At 39.6% G+C, this 25,162-nt stretch overlaps 3 protein-coding genes across 3 annotated transcripts in view; 2 read left to right on the top strand and 1 right to left on the bottom strand.

Annotated features, from left to right (window-relative positions):
- The window catches only part of SENP5 (SUMO specific peptidase 5), a 155,067-nt gene that overhangs the window by 78,634 nt on the left and 51,271 nt on the right, over window positions 1-25,162 (bottom strand). The gene's annotated exons all lie outside the window — the stretch shown is intronic.
- On the top strand, window positions 1,329-8,065 carry AHSG (alpha 2-HS glycoprotein). The gene is made up of 7 exons (XM_030494577.1): window positions 1,329-1,608; window positions 3,008-3,118; window positions 4,377-4,461; window positions 5,203-5,366; window positions 5,645-5,758; window positions 6,507-6,587; window positions 7,438-8,065. Exons 1-7 carry the CDS (start codon window positions 1,405-1,407, stop codon window positions 7,714-7,716), a joined length of 1,038 nt encoding a protein of 345 aa, XP_030350437.1. The 5' UTR covers window positions 1,329-1,404; the 3' UTR covers window positions 7,717-8,065.
- On the top strand, window positions 12,320-22,019 carry FETUB (fetuin B). The gene is given in 7 exon segments (XM_030494578.1): window positions 12,320-12,541; window positions 16,970-17,080; window positions 18,098-18,185; window positions 18,754-18,920; window positions 19,863-19,976; window positions 20,892-20,981; window positions 21,498-22,019. Coding segments are annotated over 7 exon segments (1,212 nt in total). The 3' UTR covers window positions 21,918-22,019.

Here is a 25,162-nt window from a genome sequence, read left to right as displayed (position 1 = left end):
AAACCAATTTTAGCGCGCACGTGTTGGAAGTTTACCTCAATGTTTCGTATCAGAAAAGGAAAAGGGGAATTAAAAGATTGACAGGATAGAAACTGATCCATGGGTTAAAAATAAAGAGTAAAATACTATATTTCTAAATAAATTTGCCATGTTTCAAAAGATACCCACAAGGAAAACCCAGAACATGTTTTTGGAACACCAGACCTTCATCTTTTAAGTGTTCCAGACCAAACTCAAGAAAACAAATGATCATCCACACAAGAGAACAAGTGCCAAACAACACCTGCTTCAAGTGTCAGGAAGAAACAAATCATGCTTAGAGCAATTTTTTATAGCAAGAGAGAGGAGAAGCCTTTCTTTTCCCCAGGAATCTCTTCAATATGCAAATCCTAGTATCCAAAACTCACCTCATCCCATATAGCTCAAGAGAATTATTCCATCTTTTTAGTCTTTTGCCATTCTCCTTCTTCCTCACTAAATGAGTCCAACCGAACCATTTCTATTTTGCTACTTGTAGAAGCTATATTCTGCTCCATAGAACATTTTTGTTATCCAGTTACTGTTTCATAAACATGTACACTGTGAATGTAAATATAAGCAGGGGTCCAGCAATCCTGAGCATTTAAGCAGCTGATTTTCATCTACATTCTCCTTAAAACTTTTTTGTGCCCTTTAGGTCCTTCTGCCAAATCCTCAAATCCGTACAACACATTCCAGAAAAATTTCTGCAAGATGCTTGGCTTTGCAAAATAAAATTCCAGGAACTACTGGAAATATTCAGATTATTCAGAAAAAGAAAGAGCTGATGCAAAAGATTTAGCAACTATGTCTCATTTCCTATTCAAAATGAATTCAGTAGCAAAAGTTGCTATACAATTACATTTACTGTTGAATGTGATCCTTAGAACTGTTTCAAATTCCATTTTCTAGTTTATCATGTAACTGATCTCACAATTTAGGCTGGTGTCTGGTGAGATTTTGGCCCTAACAGAATGTGTCCTGTTTACAAGAAAGCTCAATTAGCTCTAGCCTCTCTACATATTTAACAGGAGGGATCATATTCCTCTTGCATGTACTGTATTTGTTTGGTAGAAAAATATCTAAAAATTCTGTTAGATTTTTGCTGATGCTTGCTTCTTTAGCTGCTTTAGCAGACTTTGCAATATCCTACCTGATAAAATTTACTTTGGCCAATATTAATCAGTCAGGTTCATGTCCTAACATTTACTTTTCTCTTTTGTTGTTTGCAATGCCTCTTGGAACTGGGACAAATATCAGACGTGCTCATGCAAAGTCTGTGGTATGTACTATATAAATGAGACCCCAGTTCTAGCAACCTAGCTACCATCTGAACAGTATTCTTAGATCTTTATTTCTGAAAGGGATTGGTTTTCCTCAGGTGTCATGAAGGCACTAGTAGCTTTAATATTGCTTGTTCAGCTTCCAATTCACAAGGCTGTACCAGCAGCTCCCCCTGCTCCCTTGGGCTGTGATGACCCAGAATCTGAAGCAGCAGCTGAAGTAGCTGTGAGTTATATTAATGGCCACAGCCAGCACGGATACAAGTTTGCCTTAAACAGAATCGAGAATATCCGCGTGCTACCCCAGGTAAGTGAGGAGCTTGCAGGCAGAGCACTGTGCTAACCTGGAGATGCTGGAAATGACCAACAAGCCCTGCCAAGGGCTGTATCCTCACACAGGGTAAATCAGCATGGCTCTGTTGATTTAAATGGGGCAATGCCACCTGGTAGCAGTTGAAAATCCAGGTCACTGGAATGTATCTCTCAAAGAGCAGGACAGAGGGGGAGACAGAAACATTCAGATATTTTTGTACAATGCTCAAAAGGACTGAGTTTAGAAATGCAGTATGCTTGCTAGGGCAGGTCCTTCACAGTGCTGATTCATGAGCCCAGTAGCTAAACTGAAGAAAAATTGTGAAGATACTCTTCATGATGCAGGTAATTATTTATTGGCTAAATGCATACTTATCATAATTCCATGCTATTAGTGATTTTGTAGTAGGCATTAATTTTACCTAATATCTTATCGAGCTGACAAGGAAGCTGAATGGAAATAACTGCATCTCATTTTCACTAAGATCTATTGCCATCACTGTAAGAATCTAGAAAGGCCACAGAAACGGTCATGAATACAATGTATGTGCCCATTCAGAACCTTTGATTCTCTCAAATCATTGAAAATGGCCCCAAGTATTAACATGACTGAAACTCCATGGTTGTTTTCTACTTGTTACGAGAGAGAGGATGCCAAAGTCATTTGCAAAAGACTAAAACAGACTAATGAGATTAGAAGCGTGCCCACAGTTACACACACAAAAACACTGGTGACACTGCTTTGATCATATTTAATACTTTTATACTAAAATAACTTTATTGATTTAAATGGAATTGCTCACGACTCAGAGTCAATCTTGGAACTAGGGAACCTCACTTCTGCCCTTCCCTTCACATGTCTTATGTTATAGTTGCAAAGGTTCAGGAACAACCATAAAAGATCCTGCAGTCTATAAAAAATATGAGTATTGGGGCTGGAACTTAGCTGGTTCAATTCAGTGTCATTCCAATGGACTAAATGGGACAAGCCAATGTGCACCAGTGTTTATTTGGTATCTGGTTATAGAAACATAAAGGTTTTTCATCAACAGTCAGCTGTTGTTTTTTTAAAACTTCCCAACAAAATAAAATCAAGTTAACTTAAGAGAACTGACCACTATATACAGGCTGGACTTTCCAACATTTATAGGCTAGTTCCTTAGCTGGAAAAAAATCAGTGTGACTGTCTTGACCACAATACTTACTCCAGCTAAAAAACCTGTGTCCTGTTTCTTATGATGTTATATAGTAAAGACTTTTTCAGTTACTCTAGTGTATACCTGGAGCTACCCAATGACAGTCAGCAACATAGACCACAGCTCAGCTCCAGAAAGGAAATCTGGTGATGTTTTGTGAAGTAATTACTACAGTTCCTGTGTTGGGTTTTTTTCCAGGGGCTGAATAATGACATAATATTTCTTGAACTTGACTTATTGGAGACCACGTGCCCCATTCTCAGCCCTACGCCTCTTGCAAATTGCACAGTAAGGAGCTTCACAGAACATGTGAGTATCTAAAACACTACTAGCTTGGTCCAGATGTGTATTTTCAGTACACTGATGCTAGAGGTTATCGTCAGTTAGATTTCCAAGTAAATGGAATGTACCAAGTAAATTTACCAAGTAAATGTTGTACCACTATAACAGTTTATAACCACCCAACCACTTGTAACCTCCTTGATGATTTTGTTGCCTTCATGTCATGAAGGGTTTCACTTCTGGTTTTCTGTCATGTTCTTTTATGTGAAGAGGACAGGTCACTGTCAGCATAACATTCCACATACAGTTCATGGATGCCATGAGCCTTGTTTAGGACCTCCAGATTCAGCCCTCCGTGGCCAGTCCAGATGTCACTGCATCATTGTGACCCGTAGACAGGGAATCTGTGCAAACACTACCTTCCCTTGGCTACATGTAGGGTGTTATCTAGTGAAATTCTTTCAAGTCTAGCCACCTAGTCCTGATCAAGACTGCAGAACAGCTATTCCCTTCAGACAGGGCTCTGCCTTCAAAGTAATGCTCAGCTGAAATTTACTCAAATATTTTGTTCTTTTGCACGTGCCATCCAGCTGTGAAAAGCCTTCCATAACCATACAGTAGAAGTGTTGTCTGAGTACAGGCAACTCTGGTTTCTAAACAGAAAACTTAGAGAGCAATTGACAATTTAAGCCTGCTGTTTCTAGAATGGGGCCCAGTTCACAGAGCTCATGACTAAATTTGAATCATGATCCACCCCTGTATTCACCAGGCTCAGATCCCATTTTCCATCTTAGGGGAGGTAACTCTAACTGTTCCCTCTTCCCAGAGACTCCAGCTTTGCCTTTGACGTCTCCTCCGCTGCTGGATTGCATTGCATGTGAGCCAGCTCACACAAGGCAGCACACTCTGCTGTTACCATGGCCACTGACCAGCTGAGATTAGTGAGAATGTTATCAAACAGCTCTGCAGAAGGACTTAATTCAAAAGTATTCATATTCTTCGCTCTTTATAAGAGAGGAACCTGAATTAAATGTCCATATTCTGGCTACACTGGCATTTCTGATACTTTTGAGATCCAGATTTGGATCCAAATTTTGCAGCTCTGGTGTGCGTTTTACAAAATCGCAGACACCCGGACACGCCTTAGCAGTGCCTTTGCAATCAGACTGATTTTACCAGGAATACTCTGCCAGGATCTGTTAATTTGAGTGCAGTAATAGCCACCCTTTTCAGAAATTCCTATTTATCTGAACGATGTAACCCTTTGATTTTTGGCTCTCTCCAGGCAGTTGAGGGTGACTGTGATGTCAAACTGCAGAGGGTGGATGGAATGTTATCTGTACTTGCTAGTAAATGCCACTCACATGCAGGTAAAGACTCTGTTATTTAAGTTTGAATCTCATTTCCTTCACCTACAAACCCCGCCCTTTCTCTTCGCTCCTTTTTACTGTGACTATTAAGATACTATAAGACTCTCCGGGGAGCAAGCCCCATATTTTACCCAGAGTTTACTGGTACTGAGACTTTTCACTCAGAAGTTTAGCCTGGAGAATTTGATTCCTTGTTGGTCTGAATTTACTAGAGCTTGCTGATATTCAGAGTCCCTTTGCCAGATGCAGCTTATTTACTAAATCCAACATTTTCAATATTGCCATGGGAAAGCATGGTCTATATGAGATCTCTTTGCTCTGTATGAGACATCTTCAGTACTACTTTCAAAACTGGTGAATGAATTAAATAACACAAGCAAAAAAAAAAAAAAAAAAAATCCCGATAAGTTAAAATATCTTCATTTTTCCACCATTTCTTGGGTGAACTGATACATATTTTCATTGGTGTCATGGATAGTTTGCTTGAAAGGGAAATTTATTAAAACCTGAGTAAGAACATTCAAAATGTGCTGCTGAAGTCCACAGCACTTTAACTTGCAGACTTGAACAGGGCAAGTCGTATAAAACACTGCCATCTATAGTCTGTACCGCAAAAATTCTTTCCACTATAATTTGGGACTGATCATGAAACAGTATTTTCTGTGACTGAATAGGTCTACAATGCCTTTCAAAACAACCTACAATCGAATCGAAACATAATCTGTTTGGTTCCTCCTGCAGACTCAAGTGAAGATGTTCTCCAGCTCTGCCCTGACTGTCCACTGCTAGCAAGTTTGAATAACACCGAGGTATTAACAACTGTTACAGCTGCACTCAATGACCACAACAGCAAAACTGCTGATGCTTACCTCAGACTCCTTGAGATTGGAAGAGCCAAAATACAGGTAATTGCTAGAACTATGTCTGCCTTCCATGTGAACAGAATATTTCTTCAGTGGTAATTGTACAGTGCTAACTAGGTATGTTTGCAAACAGACTGACCTTGCTCTTATTTGCCCTACTGAATTGCTCTTGAATTCCTAAGCATTTTGTGTCATTTTAGCTACAGGATTCTTTTTCACTTCAGTGAGAGATGCAGAGTTAGAAACCACATTTGCCTCTTATCTTTTGTCAGCAGCACTCTCAGTGCAAAGTCATTGAAACAATTTTCCTGTTTTAACAGTATCACCCAGCGCATGTTGTCTCTGTTGAGTTTGCTGTGGCTGCCACAAACTGCTCAGCAGAAGTCGCTAAAGTTAATGTGGAGGCTTGTCAACTGCTGCCTGAAGATCAGTCTGTAAGTAGAGGTGGAAAAGCACCATACTGTGATGTGCTCACACTTGTGCAGGAACTTTATGAAGATGAAAGTACAAGAGTGGTATACCATCATTATATGCTTTTCAAAATATAATTCCTAAAGCTATATCACGCCTTTCTTTTCTCTCTGAAGTATCTGCACTGAATCCTGATGTATTTGAATACATTTCAAAAAGGCTTGAGGATCAAAATGTCTTTAACACAAAATATTTTGAATCAACAGAATATATATTATTTTTTTACTCTTCTTATCATGTTCACCTGAGAAAATCAGGCTCTTTGTACTGGGCAGTACATAAACACATAAAAGGGCAGACTGTTTCACCTTCCTATAATTTAAGTGCAGTCATTTTGCTTTGTTCTGACATATAGGCTCTTGAGAATTATACTCTATACTTTATAATGCTAAAATTCTTTTGTTTCTGATGAAATTGAGTCCTAAGCAGTTTTAGTGGGTGGGAATATTCCTATATATTCTTTCCCTCCCTCACATCCAGACATACAAAGGATCTTATTCTAAAAGAACGCAGGAGTTTCACTTATTTGCTGGTTAGGCATTTAAACAGCTTGGCTTTTTTGTCCAACAGACTAAAAAGCAAGCACTTTACTGCTCAGATAAAACATGAGAAGATGTAGCCATTTCTAAATGTACCAATATTAAAAATTGTAATGCAGGCCTCCTCTGTTTTATAACTATTTTCTATTTACTATATGTTCTGCTTTGCCAGAATTTTGGTTTCTGCAGAGCAACAATGGTAACACGCCCCTCACAGGATCTCACAGTGGACTGCCAGCTCTATGGACATCAGGTACGAACTCCAGATATTCCCTTCCTTTCTAGAGTATTCTAGCCTACTAAACTGTTAGAAGCAATCACTCTGAGTTTCTCTCTTTCGCTATCTGTGATAACTTGAGTTTAACTTTGTATCCTAAAAAACCAAGGTAAGGTAGCTCCTGATTATCCTATGGATTTCTGTGCCAGGAGTTATGTCATCTCTGCCATCCATTCTTTTTTCCAGTTTTTCCTCCTAACTATCTGGAAACTTCACATGTCTGATTGATTGAGAAAAGGGAATCAAACTCTGCTCAGTTAGGGGGATGGGGCAGATAGATGTAAAACATAAAAGACCCATTGTGGTAGATGAAATCAGATGGGGTTTTTTTACTAGTAGTCCTTAGATGTGACTGAATTCGGGGAGCCTGACCTGCACTGCTATAGCAACAGGAGGGAAACGTATATGTGCTAGACCAGCGTGCTCTCCAGGTAGTTTAGTCTCCATTTGGTTTGAGAAGGGCTAGGTGATGGTTGAATACTTTCTATGGACCAGAGCTCTTGGTAACGCAAGAGCTGTCTAGGAGGTATATGAAATAAAGAGTAAGACAGCTAGTTTTGAATGTTTCACCAGCTGCACAGGTGGCCCTGAAAGTTCACATAGCATGGAATTTGGTGCTAATGATCCACCAGATACTAAAAATGTGTTCCTGGGCTCCTGTGTATGTGTTAAAATGCAAATCAAACTTCTGTGACGGTCAGGAGTATTTTGTACCTGGTTGGAGGTCTATATCTAGTTAGGAGCAGGGTACCTTCTAAGAGGTCAATGATGTTTCTATTATGAGCCCCAAGATACTGAACACAAACACAAACTTTTTCTTTTCCAGCCTGGAGTTACCTACTCTCAACCAGGCCAAGACACATCAGCTGGACTGGTGCCCAGTGTTGTACAAGGCTTCACAAACCACAATCTCAGGCTTTCCCACAATAACCCTGTTGCATCTGAATCCAGCTCTTCAGAATTTCCTACTTCCATGCTCTCTGCAAAACCTGTAGCAAAGAGAGCAGTTGCAGATGTTGCTCAGCATGACAAAGTACCTCGCCCGGTTGGCTTTGTACCTCCTCCTCCTCCATGCCCTGGGAAGATTCACCATTTCAAGATATAGGCTGTGTTACAGACATGGCAATACAGCTAAGTGAAGGATCAGTGTGCAGCAGCAGCATCAACACACAGGCCACAGCATCAAGTACAAATAGGTGAGAATGCTTGACTGAGCCGAAATGAATTTTACCCTCCAGAGGGCAGAGCTGTGGCCAGCAACTTGCAAAGGCCTGGTTCGAAATATAGACGACGACTACATATAGCAGTTCTTTTCTCTACATACAGGGATGCTCTAGTTAAAATACAGAAAATGTTGTTTCAATTAAACTGTTGTAAGACCTATACAGCAGTTGCAGCTTTGTGATGGAAACACCACCTGAAAGGTTACTTCACAATAAAATGCTCAACAGAAATGCTTTGGTATGTTCTATCTGTATATATTTTCATTCAGTTGTCGAGTATTTCCTTCACAGCATTATGAGTCATATTCTAGGCTTGATTTCAAAAACAGTAAGCTCCTGCACTTCTCATCAGCTTCACTGGGATGTGTGGGTGCTGAGCACTGCAGAAAATCAGGTCAGTCCTTTCTTTTGATCACACACCAGTAATACTGAAGAAGTGGCAGGAAAACATGTGTTTATCCCTTCCACCTGTAGTGTTTCCTAGCATGTACCTACTTTCATTATCCACCAGAAGTACTTCAATACTTTTGGACATGGCATAAGAGCATCCATGTCTATGAAAAGAGCAAAGAATCAAGACACATTCAATGCTGTGCAGGCTGAAAGCATCAATCCTTCCAGCCAAACAGAAATGCGTTGTCTGTCTTCCAGCAAATACACAGATGCAATATGATCATGGGTACTGCATGTGCTGTGTACATATGAAGGAATACCAATTCAAGAGAATAAAAATATATTACAGACATGTATCTCATATAATAGGAGTCAGTGATGGCAATTTACGATTGCCCTAGCAGTCAAATCTTCCCCAAATTTCTGGCACATGTTAGAGGCAAAATCTATTCTAGGTAGAAAAGTAATAAGAGACAGAGGCCAGAAGGATCTTAACTGCCAGCCAGACTGGAATTCTGCAGGCCCCGGGAGAGCAGTCTCAAAGACACTCATGAATCTTTAACCAGGAACAGTACTTGCTACAAGGTAATTATCATGCAGGCAGCAAAAGCTGCAGAACACATGTCGTTTCTGAACTGTTTCAAATAACCTATCCTGTTCTCCTAGCTACAACTTTGCAGTATTCAGTAAGCAACACAACTAACATTTGTTCTTGGTGTCAGCGCAACAAGTTGCTATACAGAAAGGTTCTGCTCTGTTATGTCAATGGGGAAAGGAAAAGCCATAGGCACTTGAACCGGTGGTTCAACTGGATGTATGGAAGGGAAAGAAAAAGGGCAGTCAACCCAGACTATAAACCGTAGTCGAACGTGATGGCAACATACTGATGAGAAGCTCTCCCCATGAAGGCAGCAGCTCTCACATTTCAAGAATATGCTGAGTTCTGGCAGGAAGTGTGTTGCAGACAATTGCACCAGCTACTGCCAGTCAATTGCTAAGTGAATTTTTGCTTCTCTGCAAAGCAGTGACTCCAGTATGTTCTGCATGCAGCTATTCATTCAAAAAGTGCTAGTACTAAGCTATACAAATTTCTCAAAGTGGTAAGGTAAGTGGTCCTTCCATCCCACTGCACGAGACACAGTACAGGATTTAATTAAATGGCTACTACTATGATCTGCATTACTATAACACCAGATACACGAGGATGAGTTTTTAACTGACCTGGAGCAATTAGTTTTCCTACCTTTTGTATTTTAAAACTAGGAATTGCCTTAACGATACAAATTGTCTTGTATATAATGAAGTGGGCACTAAGTTATAGAAGAGACAGTGTTTTCCAGACTTAGAAAATTCTTTATCTGATGGCAGAAACAGAATGTTTATAAAAGGGATCACTGCCAATGGGGATCTCTGAACTCCAGAAATGCTGCATTTTCTTGTTGTCTTTTCCAACCACACAAAGCTAGGATATGTAGCAGAACATGTGCAGCCTCTGCACTTCACAGATGTTCTCCTACTCTTGGGGTAACTCTTCCATTGTTTCCTAAAACAGGGATGGGGGGCGTGGGGGGAGTGGGGAAAGAAGGCAGAATTGTTCTGTGCATTCCAGTTAGTAGCTGCACCTCATCTTCTTCTCCTTAACACTTGCCCTTCTAAGGACACATTTTTCCCTCTAAAGGATACATTTTCCATGACTGTTTTGTTTCCCCCCACAATGGCCCTGTATTCATGCACCTACATCTTAGCAACAGATTCAGTATTTAATAATAGATTCTATGAGCAGCAAGTGTTGCAAAATGGCAATACATAAAATACAAATGCCTCCGTTCCTGAAATGCAGCATGAGTAGTTTTGTCAGGTCTGCATCACTAGCTGACAACATTTGTCACTTTTTTCAAACACTGTTTTGCTAAAGCATATGTACTTCAAGTGCTGCTTTGGTTGGACACGCTCAGATTTCCCAGCTGTGACCATTTTTTGAGGTCAGCTACTTCAACAGAGAAAATTTTTCCTTTCCAGTGGGAGGAAGAGTGCAAAGAACAGTCAGGGATATAACAGTTCCCCATCATAAGGGGCACCGACACAGCTGATACTAACTGGCACTCATCTCCACAGAAATGCCATGTACTGTATGGAGAAAGAAAATAAGTTATTATTCTTTAGCTCCAGGGGAAGCATCCCCAAGCACGAGGAACAATGTGAGTGAGTCTGCATTGCTGCTTCTGCTGTTCTGTACTATAGCTACAGCAGCATTTCTCAACATTCACCCCTTGTGTCCTTTCCCTCCAGGATACAGTCCGTACATTATCCCTCACCCTGAGTTTGCAAAGCAACTGGTGACACATGAGGAGGCTCAGTCTAGCAACCATGTGCCCCTTCCGACCAGCTATCTGAGTTTTCCACATCTGCCACCAATCGAAGTCTTCTTATAAAAGTTTCAGCCCCAGTGCTGTTGCAGGTCTTCTTGGCTCTATGTATAATCCCACCCAGCTTTACACAGACATGCCATGGGACAGGCTCTGATGTCTCCCAGAGGAACATGCTTTGAGCACTTCTGGGCTAAAGAGCTGAGATTCTTTATACCACCAGTAAAATCCCATGAAAATATGTAAAATTTTTAACTCACCAAACTTCACGTTAGTATTAAATAGAGACGATTACGTCCTTCACTTGCACTTTTCCTGCCTCACTCAATGCAACCCTCAAACCTCAAGGTACTCAGTGTCATCCAGCAGATAGCTGTGATCATAGAGACTCCCATGACAGAAAATGAGGGCCAGGGAAATAGTTACCCAACTTCTGTATTCTTCAAGGTGAAACCGAAGAACTGCAGAATTGAACTGCAGAATTGCTCCTTAGTAGAAAACCAATTACCTTCACTGGGATCCTCCCCAGGTAATGGTGGTAGATCTTCAAGATAACAACTATCTGTACTGCTATTTTACCTTATCCCCACCATGGAGTTCCTGACAGGTTAGCCACAAGGCACACAGCTGTAATTTCAAACTGAAGTTTCTCCAGGCAGAATTTTCAAGGACCTTTGAGGGGTCTCAATGTCTCCAGGCATTGAGAGGGAACAAATCCTGAAACAGAGCCTTCAATACCTTAAGATTGTTTTGGTAGCCCTGGTTCACTTATTGTCTATTTCCTCCAGTCTCTTACAGTAGCTCATTGTGCATCATCCCACTGAAAGAAATGACGTCTTTGGTGCAAAACCAAAACTTACCACATCTGTGCTAGTGAATGTTAAGTCCCAAATAAAGACAATGGAAATTTCTGCTTAAGAGCAGGTACCGTGATGAAACCATTAACTCTTTACATTGCCTTGTTATGATGTTATCTAAGGGTATTTAGTATCCTGAGCCATTTATCCACAGGCTTATTGTCTGCACATGGACTGCATCTTGCTGGCTTGGCCTGGGCTGAGGGTTAACATTCATCTGTAAGTATCCAACAGAGTAGAAATGCTCAAAGAATGAATCCAAACTGACCTTTCTATCCCAATCAAACTGACTGTGTTTGATTGGGATATAACATATAGCATATAACAGTGAGCCAGTGTATTTGTTTACAATTAGCTTTTAAATACAAAGTGTAAAATTGGTCAACCTTGTGGCTCTTATGATATTCCCATTCGAATTACTTGGACCTTTGTCATTATCTTACCTGGGAGAAGAACTGGCTTACTGACAGAACGGAGCTGGAAACACACCTGTCCTGCATGTAGGTTTATTTAAACAATTCTGGTTTCTTAAGAAAGCAGCTTTGTGTGTATATTCTTGTCCCTTGTGATGAGGTCAAAGTTATACGATCTGCCCAGTGAAGTTTGAATTGGAAATGTAAAGTCAGAAGGAGAAAGTGCTCTCTAGTCTCAGAGGGAGCAACAACACTTTTGTAAAACCTTGTAATCATTGACTTAGTGTTTGCTGTTGCAGCTGTAGGTTTAAAGGTGATGGTCAGTATGTAATAAAAAGGGGACACAAGTCTACAAAGAGACACAGCTCTATTACAAAAATCTGGTATTTCATGCAAGTCTCAGCTCCTCCATACTGACTTACCATTCTAATCTGCTGCACTGGTTTACTACGCTGAATGGTTTTACTTGTTTCAGTGCTCTTTGGCATACAGGCGCTTTGCTCCTGGGCTGCCTCTCCTCCTGCCAGAGAAGCACAAGCTGCATTGCTTTCTCTCACCTGTGATGACACTGCAGCAGAGAAGGCTGCAGATCTGGCTCTTTGCCAGATCAATGCTGACAGAAAAGAGGCCTACATACTCAGCTTGTACCGAATTCTCAGTGTCCAAGAACATCCTCAGGTAAGTTGCCTGCTTGTTCTGTATCAGTTTCTTCCATGAAGAGCCCTGTGTCTATCACTATTCCTTAGCAATATCTATTTGAACTAAGAAATATTTCAAGAGGCAAATGCAAAGTTATATTCAGAAGACTCCAGAGGCCATGTCAACTTTATGCACAGATGACTAAGAACAGTTTCATCACCACTGTGAGCAATTAAGAGCAAATCTCAGTCACGATTCTCTGCTGCCTGCCCCTGGAAAAGCTCCAGGCATCAGCTCAAATTTAGTATGAAACACCACTACTCTGATCTAATTTCATTTTACACCTTCCTCCCACTGCCTTAAGCAGTTGGAGTGCAAAGGCTGTTAAGTCATTGTATGTTTTGCACAAAAGATGTAAGCACAAACAGGTGTAAACACACCCAGCCTGGGACCAGGGAATTCCTTCACAGACCTCCAAATGATGACTCATTCTCCAGAAGAAATCTGAAACCACTTCAAGCACAAAAATTACACTGGAAATACCTATGGAATATCAGTCTCATATCTTAAAGTATCTTATTTCTCTATGTGTGCTTAATTTATTACTCTTTTGTGTTACAATAGCTGAAACCATTGGCATTAGCCAGGGACAACTTGAAAGGCGTGCACAAGGCCCACAAGACATACGGTATGGTGGAAGCATGTACTTACATTCCCTGCCATGGCTTGCTCACTTCTATAATCTTAACCTGAAAGGCTGAATTCTGAACCTTTAAAGAAAATCAGGCTCATTGCCAGATGTTTAAAGATCTGTACTAGCAAGAATATGACACTACCTGCTGCTCTCACTAGGACATATTTTTTGCAGACATGCTGTGGCCTCCAGCAGTCTGAGATCTCACAACTACAGATGTGCACTTCGCTGTGCTTTGCACTATGTTCTCAACACTGCTTTGCTCAAGTGACAGAATGTGCCCATTAAGCAACTGAATCAGGTCTCTTGAGAATTTTTCCACATGGGATGCCTCTGAGCTGGCATGGAACCCACATCATCAGTCATGGAGTTTGGTACTTAGACCCCCTGGGGCTATTTCTTACTGACAATAATTAGAGCACCCCTATGTCCACCCTGGAGTGCAGCATGGTGGGAGCAGACATGCTGTAAACCACTTAATTCACCTCTATGCTTCTCCCTTCACCTGCACGAAGTACATCTCAGCACAGGAGAATTTTGGTCCTTGTTTGTGATTTGATCACTTAATTCTCTAGAGGATTAACTTATTGCCTTAGGGCATGCTTTGCTCTTTGTTCATTTAGGAATTAATTTTTTTTTTTTCCCATTAATATGCTTACCCTATAAATAATTTCTTTCAAGACACTGCAATAACAAAGTAGACAATCTAAGCCCTTTGTCACATTTTTGCTGCTTCTGGGACTGAGTATATATGAAGCAGTCAGCTATGAATATGAAGCAGTCAGCTATGACAGGGATGTTCATGGACAGTAACAACCTTCTGCAACCTTCTACTTTACTCAAAAAAATGAAGAAATCTCCTCTATTTTATGAGTCAATGGTCCTTCCTCCCATTTTTTTACCAATACTCAGGATAAAAACATTTTCAAAGTTACTTCAAATTCAAATCTGCCCTTAAGCAACCCACAGTTCAGTTTTGCTCTAATTGAAACTAATGAGCCATCTGCTATTAACTTATATCCAAGTAGGATAGAGCCTTTCTTTCATACAAGATAGTTATGATTAGCTTCACTGACAGGCACTTAACCAAAAATACAAAACATGTCAAAATATTTCATTTCTTTCCCTTGCACCAGGTCACCCTGCCACAAAGGCAATGCTGCGCTGCTGTCACATCTCTTCTGACTCCCAGGCTCCCCAGCATGCATTCCAGTGGCAATCCTAGTATCAGCACTGCTGAGGAAGGGATCTTTTTGGCAATGCAGAAAAGACAGAAGGTTTTATTCAATACTGAGCAGATACCAAAAGGCCTTTGCATAATGGTCCTTTAATGAAAATTAAAATAGGGATGATGAAACCTTCAGTGATCTGCTGAGCTCTGAATAAACTGCAAATTATCCTTTTCCCAGTGGAGGATGATACATACAGAAGCAAGTAGACAAAAAGATACGTAGAATTTATAATAACCTCATCTGCGTATTAGAGCTAGTATTATGCAAGAGAGCTACAGGCAACAGGAAATTTGATCCACCCTGGTTGCATTTAGAATTTCCAGTATCACCAAGCTTTACAATCAGTCTTCATGATTCAGCTGAGTAAACCCATCTATCTCAAACATTTGATTCTGAGAACATTTCTTTAATGAGATATGTGTGTGCTTTTGCCACCAGAATACCTGAGCAACCAGCTTGAAAGCTCAGGTCATCGGTCCCAACTTAGGGACTCCTTAGAGATACACATTTTTCTTGGTTATTACTTCTTCATGCAGGATAGTCTTAATGATGTTTTTTTCCTCCTAGAGCATATACTTAAAGTTACAAGCTTGTACTAAATGCTGCACTGCTCAAAAAACCCCCATATTTTCAGCAAATGGCAATTACTCTTTGACCAGTCTTAGTTTCTGTTTACAGATTTAACCTATATTAGCTCATAGTAAGGAGACATATCATCATGGTATTTAGGTACCTTGTACATAAACAGAAAATTATGACTAGTTGTTTCCGCAGAAAGATCTTGGCAGCCAGGTGTGGGGATACTGTCATGCCACTGTGCACAGAGCTGTGACACCTCAGCTTCACTCTTTGTCAAAACAGTTTTTGATCTTTTCACAACCTTCAAAACAACACAGATAATTAAACCTCAGGATTAGTGTAGGCAAACCCTGAGAGCACAGTGCAAGAAATGACCAGATTACTTCATAGAACACATAGGGAAAAAAGAGGATATGAGAATACAAAAAGTCATATAAAACATCATAAGTTGCATATGTAAGAATAGAACTTAGAGACAAAGCTAACAATTTACTCATTCTTTATATTTATTTCTAATTTCTTTTGCTCTTTTATATTCAAAGGATTTAGTATTACATTAACAAGAATATATGGTAGAGCTTACACGAAATCACCAACCCAGTCTCTTTTTGAGAGATCTCTATACTGTGACCAGAATAGTTTTTATCACTCGGTCTCCTCAGAACTCAAGAACGGATACCTCTTAGTGTTTTTCCAAGCAATGTAAAAACCAAAAAACATCAGTACTCCAGCCTTTAGATGCCTCTTTGACTGGTGTTTCGTCACTGTTGAACAGAAATCAAAACTGAAGCCAAAATTGTAGAGATACTGGTCCCAGACTTCTACAAGACTCTTGCCCTATAAAGCGTTTTCTCCATGAACCAGTGAAATCAACTAGGAATGAATGAATACTGCTCTCATTCAGTTTTCTCTTCAGCAAAGACATAATCTCAGTCTAAACATGCAGCTAACGCTCACATCTAAGTTCTTTAAGATGGATAAATGACAGCTACTCTTTTTCCTGTTTTCCACAACAGAAAATAAAATATGACCCTACTAAGCTGTATCCTTGACAAATATCCTGGAAAGGTACTTACCCACATCTACAGTGTAAGCGGAACCAGGAGCTGCACCATGCAGCATCTTGTCTTTCTGTACCACATGATGTAATCACTATACATATATAGCTGTTCTTTTAGTCTTTCCCTGTCCCTCTGCCATGGAAACACGTTTGCCCAAAAGTTGAGCCCTAACTACTTTGTGCACTTGTGCTGCAGTGGACTGAATAAAAGTTCCTGGACTTCCGCACAGGTCCAGAATTCAAGCATTGGACTGAAGCTTTAAGGAAGTCACAGACATGCAAGGTCTCTCACAGGACTTTCTGATATCTGAGAGAATATTTAAGTTATCTGCATCAATACAGTCATTGTCTCTTTATGGCAAGTGCAAAGCATCCATACTTGAAGAAGACACTACTCTAAGAAATAAGATATTTCTGTTTCTAACGGCTACTGAGAATGATCCCTGTTAGCAGTTTTGTTTTTGTCTTGGGGTGTTTGTTGGTTGGGTTTTTTTTTGTTTGTGGTATTTCTCACCTCATTCTTCTTGAAAGTAAAATAACCTGCCTTTCAAATCTAATCAGAAAATGCAGTTGACAATGGAAACATCACCATGTTTAGTCCTTATTCTTGGGTTCTGGTTGGTACCAGAATCAGAAGGATAAAAATTACTCCAAAAGGCTTTTCTTTGATTAAAACTGGCTAAATGCAGGCCCGAGCCTGTTCTAACATGGCCTGAATCTCTGGCCATTCTCAACATCGCCACTCTTGAGAATTTGTCCCACAGAACATTCAGTTTTCAGAAAGTTGTGTGTCCCACCTGTGTGTTTTGTGTTTCTCCGTCTCTCCCTTTTATGTGTCCCTACTTTGTTCTATACAAATCTATACAAAAAAAGGGATATTACCTTTTCTTTTTTGTTTTCAGGAGATCACTGGTTCTGTCTTCTATCTCATCTTGGATGTAGCAGATATCGAATGCCATGTACTCAGCAAAAAGTTGTAGAAAAACTGTATGGCCAGATTTGATCATACAACTGTAAGGATTTTATTTTCTTATTTAATCTCATGTATGATGAGTTACTCAAGTACTACCGATGAGAGCAAACCCCCTACACATGCATTTTTAGTAGGCAGCAGAGCTTAGAAGAAATCGAACTTCATTTGTAAGGTCCACATTTTCTAATCAGTTTCAAGACTGGTAAGTTTCATTTTTTAAAAATGAAAATTAAAAGAAAGCTTTTGACCAGAGCTAATAAGCAAACATAAGTAAATAGCCACGCTAGGACACTATTTAGAATAAATAGTTTACTTTTTATAGCAGCTCTGTAAGAGTTTATTTTAAAGGCAGCCTGTCAAGAAGGGAATAAAAGAAACTCACTTTTATATAACATGTGATTTTTGATTTAGTTTAATTGCACTTTTATTCTGACAACTTTGCAAAAATTGCAATGAAGGAGTTGGAAAAAGAAAGCTCAGCAAGATATGCTGCAAAGCCAGAAAGTGATCTAAGACTGTTGCTACAGGTGACCAAAAAGATTCTGAACAAGTGAAAAAAAAACCCCATACCCCAAACCCTTATAAAATTAAGAATGACAGGAAAGAAGCCTCAGGTGGGGGAAAGAAAAAAAAAAAAAAAAAATGTTATGCTTAAATTGTCCTGGGCTGCTTCTTAGGTCAATCAGTTTTCATTTTTAAACTAAAAAACTTGAAAAAATAGGAAGACTTCTACTTCTACTCACTTCTACTTACAGAGCTTTCAGCAGGAAAAGGGTCCAAAGCATAAATGATCTATATGTCTTCTGTGAAGTCAAGAAATAGGATCATAGAATCATTTAGCTCAGAATTACACCAGTGGAAGATCTCGCCTTTTATTTTTGAAAGAGATGATACTTAGAAATGTGCTTCACTGCCATTAACTGTGTATTAACACAACTTTTTCCTCGACAAGAATTTCATGACTGCAAAGAGCAATGAATCACTCACTGTCTAGGTGCTAGGTAATTGGTGCAAAGAGTGCAGTATTAATTGTTTCTCAGTATTTATACTGTTTTAGGTTTACGGTCAATGCAAAGCAATTATTTACATTAATCAGGCAAGAAATTTTGCTCATTTGAATACTTATGAGTGCATTTTACAACCAGGTATGTCTTTATTTAATACACTCACTTTAAAAGAGGACTGGTAAAACACTCTTTGCTAGATAGTATTACTTTAAATTTTAATAGCAATTATGGCACCACAGTGTCTCTATAAGCTTCCAGCTGCCCTAATTTTCACAAGTCAGTGATCATAAGGCCAGTGTGGACCTGCAGCTCAAAACAGTCAATAATAACTGTTTTCATGTCTGGGAAATGCAGCAGAGCCTCTATATGGGCTTTTACCTTCTAGTCCAAAAAGCATTTTTATGGATTTGTAAAAGGCAAATACAAACAGCAAGCCCACTGCCAGTAGGTTGAGCTTTTTTCTTGCAGCGTCTCTGCCTCCACTGCAATATTTTTACGAGTCTGCAAATTCATGAAGATTTAAAATTCTTGAGTGAATCAAACCATATATTGTTACTCTAGGGGACTGTAAGACAGGTCCTAGGTAGGGTTTGGGTTGAGGGTAGGGTAGGGTTGAGGGCAAAGATGCATTTACAGAGACCTACGCTATCAATATGCTCTAATGGTTATGCTTTCTCTAATGACATTGTTTTGTTTGAATAAAAAGTTCCACCCAGATATATTTGGACAGTATGTCCCGACTGCCCAGTTGATGACAATCCAACTGAGCCCAAATATTTGGAGGCTGCTGTTCAAAGCCTTGCCAAGTTCAATGTAAAGAGCAAACAAACTCATTATTTCTCTGTCCTCAACATCACAAGACCTTCAATGCAGGTAAGCCAAGGCTCATCTGATTTGCTTTAGCCCTCAAGAAGTATGGATCCACCTGTTATATTTCATATGATTTGTTATGTCTTATATATTGTTTAGAATTTGTATCTAAATCGAACAGAGAATACTTTTATGCAGAATTCTGGGAAATGAGGATCTGCATTGATTCAGGACTTTGACCACACCTATTGAGGAAAAAAGAAAAAAAGAAAAAAAAGGCTTTATGCAAAACCCAAGTCAGATTTGTGTTCCAAAGTTTAGGAAAGCTTCACTGTGAGCTCTTTCTTCTACCACCACCATCAGTTAGTAACTCCCTAATAGAAAGTATTTAATAAAGCACATTCTTCCCCTCCAACACATACCCGTAATTCACTGCATGAGTTTGAACATGGTTTAAAACTAGTTTTAGACTAACAGAGAGCTACTGATGTGCTGGGCAAATCCTGTTTGTTTACCACAGTAATATCCAGTCTCCCTAAAATTCATTATGTATAGATAGCAAAGTGGTTTTCACTCTTTGACTCAAACAGTTAGATATTACTACAATAGAGTAACTAATTGATCCCATTTTCCAACCTTGAGGTACTTGTATTTCATAAATATAAAAAGTGATCCTGTTCATTAAAACAACCAGAAATTATCAACAAGGCACTGAAGAGGGTCTTCAGATACATAGTTCTATGTGGATGCTAACTTATTACTAAACCCAAACTCATTTCAACTATAGCAAATCCATAAGTTACTAAGGAGTAAAAAATAACCAGGCAATAAAGCAACACTGGCAAAAAATCATTCTCCTGTAATACAATTAATAGTAATGCCCCAAGTGTAACCTGCTGCTTCCACACTTAGGAGGAGTTTTACATTTATTTCAAGGTCTGTAGGATTCTTCCTTCTTCCTGACACACGCACAAGGTCTAATTGCCACTGGTCTCTCATTTATAGTGGGTTGAAGGTCCTGCATATTTTGTAGAATTTTTAATTCAGGAGACATCCTGCTCCAAAAATGACATGATGGCTGACGTCTCCAAATGCGAGCCACTATCATCAGAACTAGCCGTCATTTCTTTTCCTTGTATAAACACCTATTTTTCAGATACTATGATTCCTCAGTGAGTACTTAGCCTATCCCTCTGGTTCTTTGCAGGCAAGAATCAAAGCCCACAGGCATCTTTTTATGGGTTGTAGCTTTATACAGTCTTACAACTGTATAAACTGCTTTAGAATAGAGAAAACATTTCAGTAAGAGTTCTGAGTTCTTACCTAAAAGTCCATGAATAAAGAAAACAGAAAAAAAAAAAAAACCTACCCAGAAAAAGGCAGGGAAGCCACTGCCTTACAAAACTGATTCTTCAGGATTTTTCTCCAAGTAAACAGACATAGACAGTAAAGCATAAACAATGCATAAAGAGTATATTCATACTACAACCAGGTCAGTTAGGAAAACATTTAGCAACTAAGGAAAAAATATAAGAGAAACTGAAAGACTGAATGGGCATGCTGCCAAGAGATAGCATTTCAAGCCCCATCTTAATTGAGATCCAAGCCATGTCACCTGCAGCCCAGTAAAGCCACAACTATTAGAAACAAAATTTTCTCATGGTTTCTTTCACTAGTGTGGTGTGAAATTGCTTTCGCATAAAAAAGTATATTATGTTCCATTACACAACTTGCCTGCATGGGGATATCCTGGTGCAGCAGAACTTAAAATGCGCTGCTGTAGTTGGGCCTTAAGTGGCCAACTTACTTTTACTATCATGTTACCTAACCCTCAATGCAAATATAAAGCCTTTTTCAAAATGCTGCCTGCCTTTGTAAGCTTGCCTATCCCCAAGTAGAAGTTTGGCCAAGCTGCTTATCCCTACAAATACACACAGAAGCTATAAGTATTCAGTCTTTCTTAATCATTTTACAAGATGGGAGCTAACAATCAGTGCCACAATGTGAAAAAATGTTTGCATTTTCTTCTTCCAGCAAATAGGCTTCTGCAAAGGCTCTGTAGTAAACAGTCACTTGGAACATTAACAGTTTGTCACAATATCCTGTGAAATCGACAGTCTACAGGTATTTCTTAATCTAATCTTAATATCTTAAAATTGCAAGAGTAATACTCCTTTACAAAACAAGAATTGCACTTTTGAAAGCCCAGCCATTCTAAAGTTTTCTTATTCACAAAGATACAGGCTTCAAAAAAGTGATAAGGCCAAATAAGAAAGAAATCTATGTTGTGATAAAACAGTATGTTGCTAGGTGGATAGAGATTGCTGCTAGGTGTTGCAGAGGCAATAGAGTAAGTATAGAGTCAATTGTATAGACCGTGTTCAGAATGCTCTACAAAGAAATCGTAAATAATGAAGGTAATACAAAGAGAAATAATTGTCTAGTTACCCAAGCTTCATGAACCCATCCCTACTGGCATAAGAAGGAGTTCCATCTGTCTATCCTTTGATCTCCTGTTCTGCAGCTGGTCTTTGCAGACTGGAATTGCAGCAGATCCTTAGTGTGAAGGGTGACCTTCTTTGCAACTGAAAGAACTTGGAATAGCTTCAAAACAGGTAATGCTTATTGCCTGTTATATAGGATCCTGCCACTGAAGAGGGGAAATGGGAAGCTAATCAGACACCTGGAAAATCCAGCCAGAAACATCAAGCAGCTTTCCCTTCAGAAACCAATCCTTTCTCCCCACACTTAGAAAAAACAGTGGGCTGGGTTAAGATTCTACCACCTTCAACTGAGGAGGTCTCTTTCCAAAACCTACCAAAAAGTCAGAATGAACACAAAGATGGAAAACCAGTTCCACCTGAGGCTGTAGGACCTACGCCCAGTCTTGATGGAGAAAAGACTCAAGTAGACAAACCACACATGACCAAACCAGTCACTGGACCAGTTATTCTCCCTTTTCCTGAAGAAGTTTCTCTATCAGACTCATGCCCAGGAGAAGCGAGGAAGATAAATTCCTTCCTCTGGCCTTTGCTGCCTCAAAAGCCTACCAAAGTCTAGCCAGGATCCAATCGCCTTAACTACCTGCAACAAAATAATGATCACAGTGCCAACGTGGTCTTTCAATATGTGTAACATCTTAAAATAAATAAATTGCTTATTGCAGTCTTCATCTTTGGAATTCTCAGGTTTAAGAAAGCACAAGAATAGATTAGAAAAAGAAATCTAACTGGTGTTTTTTCCAACAAAAGTATGTGGCTTTTAATTCTCAAATTCCTCTTATCAGTAGGAGCATGAAAGAAAGTTAACCAAGGAGGGTAAAAGGACTTGCAGGGCTCAGATAGCCCAAAGGCATCAGAAAAAAAACATCCTCAGTAGTACAAATCTGTCAGGGCACAGCGTGGGATGGCTACTCCCCAAGAGATGGTGAGATGGAGCTGAGCATGATAACCAGGCTGGCAGGGCAGGGGCCTGTCCCTTGGAACCTGAGCAAGGCAAGCAGAGCAGATCCAGGGATGGTAGTCAGGTTATGGGAAGAGGCCAGATCACCATATAAGTTCATGGGCAATGAGGCAGGTCTGAGGTCAAACCAGAAATATGAGCTAGTGACTCATGGTCAGGATCCAGCCTGGTTATCGTAACTAGAGTCAGACATAGCCCCGTGGTCTCCAAAGAAGTCCACGGTGATAAGGCAAGGGTCTGGCCACGAAGACAAGCTGCACGACTGAATCTGAGTCTGGATCAATGGGATCCACGGCCAGGCACAGGCACAGCTGCGATGCAGCAGGAGCTGTATAGCTCAGGCAGGGGCCAAAATGCCTCAGCTTAAAGCAGCTCCTGTGGGAAATGGGGTTGGGTTGGCTCTGGCTGTGGCCTCCCCACAGCACTGCCTGGGACAGTGCCTCCAAGGTCACCAAGTGGAAGGGGAACAGACCCAGATATGCTGTTGCTGAGTTGGCCCTGAGCCCTGGAGGTCAAGCTTCCAGGAGGAGGGATGCTCTCAGGGCCCTCGCAGAGTCACGCCCAGTATAATGTGTGTGACTCTGTATAAACGGGGGAAGAGAACTTCAACACCGTTTAGCATTAAAAGCCAGTAGGTTTTTATTATTTTATGGGTTAACTTCTTAATTGTAATGCAATGAGCTTAGCCCATTTTTTTATTTCTTGTAGAAGATCTCAAGAAAGATTATTTTTTCCTAAGGCTTTATAACCTCACTTAAAGACAGTGGAAAAGGCTACCCAGATGAGAAACCTCTGCAGATAATTCTCACTGGTGTAGAATCAAGCCAAGGCTATCCATATTCTTATGCTTTACTAACCCTGCTGTGCAGGAAAAATGATGGTTTACAAAATCAGCCTAATTCTTTCTTGAGATAGGTCATATTAACTGCCTTATAATAAAAACCACAGGGACACTCTACAGCCTGTAGCTAAGAAAAATCAATCTCACTAAAGCGAGACATAGCAACTGTACTGACAATAACAAATAGAAATAAATGAGAAGACAAGAAGAAGAAAAAGAGTGAACATGGGAAAGAAATGTCATTTGTGGCCAGGAGTACACTGATATTTGCAATAATTATGGGGTTTGTATGAGACCAGAGAGCCTTTCTTTAGTTGCTACCAGATATGTAAATCATTTGTTCAAAACAAAATCAATAAAATATTATTGTTTCTGAAGATTTTATGCTGCTGAATCATCCCTCAAGATACTGGATAATTTCTTCATACAAAGAGTCTTTCAGAAAAAAAAATATGGGTTTGTTAAAGTATTCTGGCATTATGCAATTTGCTTAAAGTGGATTATTTTATTATTATAAATAAAATACAAATAAAAGTATTATTTCATTTTGAGTGGATACAAACTGATATTGAGATATTGTATGGAATTATGTTCACAACAAATATGTTTGTTTTTTCAGTTTGAAAAGCTGTTAAAAACATAAATTTTATATAAAGGAGTAATTTAATTGCATCCAAGATTAAAAAAAGCCAAAAAGTGATATGTGAAACACAACAGAGCCAAAAATAACTCCATTTCAATTCAACATCATGAGAAATTTCAAGATTTTAGTTTCATTCATTTCAGAGTAAAAAACAATTCAAAATCAGGTAGTTCTTGAAAATCCTAAAATTCAAATTCTGTCTAATTCTTACCACAGTATGAGCTGTAGGCTGTGTCAGCATTCCCCTTTTTATTTAATCATCAAATTACAGCACCTTGTTTTCCCTTGGGAAGTTTCATCTTTGCCAGCTCAGGTTTGCTTAGAGTGACCAGTGTGTTCTACCTCCCTGCACAGGCACTGCTGATTTGCCATATGCCAAAAGCAGGGGTACCAGACCATCACCCCGTGCCCTTACACAGAGCACTCGCTGTTGGCTTTAGGGAGTCAGAGGACAAGAGCATTGGGGCAGCAGCCCATTGCAATTTTCAAACTGCTTTTTTTGGCCCTCTCTTCAGTTAACCACCATACGTCTCACTTCTGCTATTTTATAAGGCAGTCTATTATATTAACTGTTTGTATGTTGATTCTAATCTTGCTGTGGCTCTATCAGTTTAACAATACTACTGAGATTTATATCAATATATGTAACCAGATTCTTCCCCAAAAGGGAAAGAAATCCACTTCATTAACCACTAGCCACAGCCAAGAATACCACATTTTGGTTAGCTCTCTTTCTTGACTACAGCTGCTTACAATAGTAAATTGAACAGCCACAGCAACAAGTGAAGATAAATGGAGTGGAGTTGGTGTGAAGATAAATAGGGAGTTAAAGAGAACATCTGAATGTCTGGATACAAAGTTTTGAGCGTTTGATTTGGATATTGGTTAGCCTGTTCTGTAGACCAGGCTCAGATATGACATGTGACTCAATAACTTTTCTAGCTTTGATCTGAGATTTAGGGTCAAAGATTTCTATGATTTAAAAATAAATACCAAAAGGGGTATTTATTTAAGCGGTAACTGTATCTACAGTACACATCAGCAAGCATCAGTGGTCAGTAGAGATTCCTGAGCATTTCCTTTATTTACTGTGGCTGCTCCAGCACTGAGAGTCCTGTACCCAGCTTTTACATCACCTAGGCCACCACCAATGTTTATCGTAATTGAGGCCTGGCATTAATATCCAAGACTAAATTATTGAAGTACAAGTAGGAGACTGAAGATTTATAGTTTCTGTGTTTACTTTATTTTCAGGACATACCTGGATATTGCGCACTCCCAGATGGCATTGGTATGATTGACAACTGATAACGTTTAGTCATCACTACTTCAAATCCTGCTGCTGATTCAGCAGATTTA

The sequence above is a fragment of the Strigops habroptila genome, chromosome 8 (genome assembly GCF_004027225.2).
Source record: "Strigops habroptila isolate Jane chromosome 8, bStrHab1.2.pri, whole genome shotgun sequence".
Classification (NCBI taxonomy): Eukaryota; Metazoa; Chordata; class Aves; order Psittaciformes; family Psittacidae; genus Strigops; species Strigops habroptila.
Note: the sequence above shows the minus strand (reverse complement) of the source record. Positions and strands in the feature narration are given on the sequence as shown.

Coding starts and splice junctions, on each gene's coding strand:
- AHSG (XM_030494577.1), top strand. CDS start 1,405: ATGAAGGCACTAGTAGCTTTAATATTGCTTGTTCAGCTTCCAATTCAC. Junction 1,609..3,007: donor ATATCCGCGTGCTACCCCAG/GTAAGTGAGGAG, acceptor GTTTTTTTCCAG/GGGCTGAATAATGACATAAT. Junction 6,588..7,437: donor GCCAGCTCTATGGACATCAG/GTACGAACTCCA, acceptor TTTCTTTTCCAG/CCTGGAGTTACCTACTCTCA.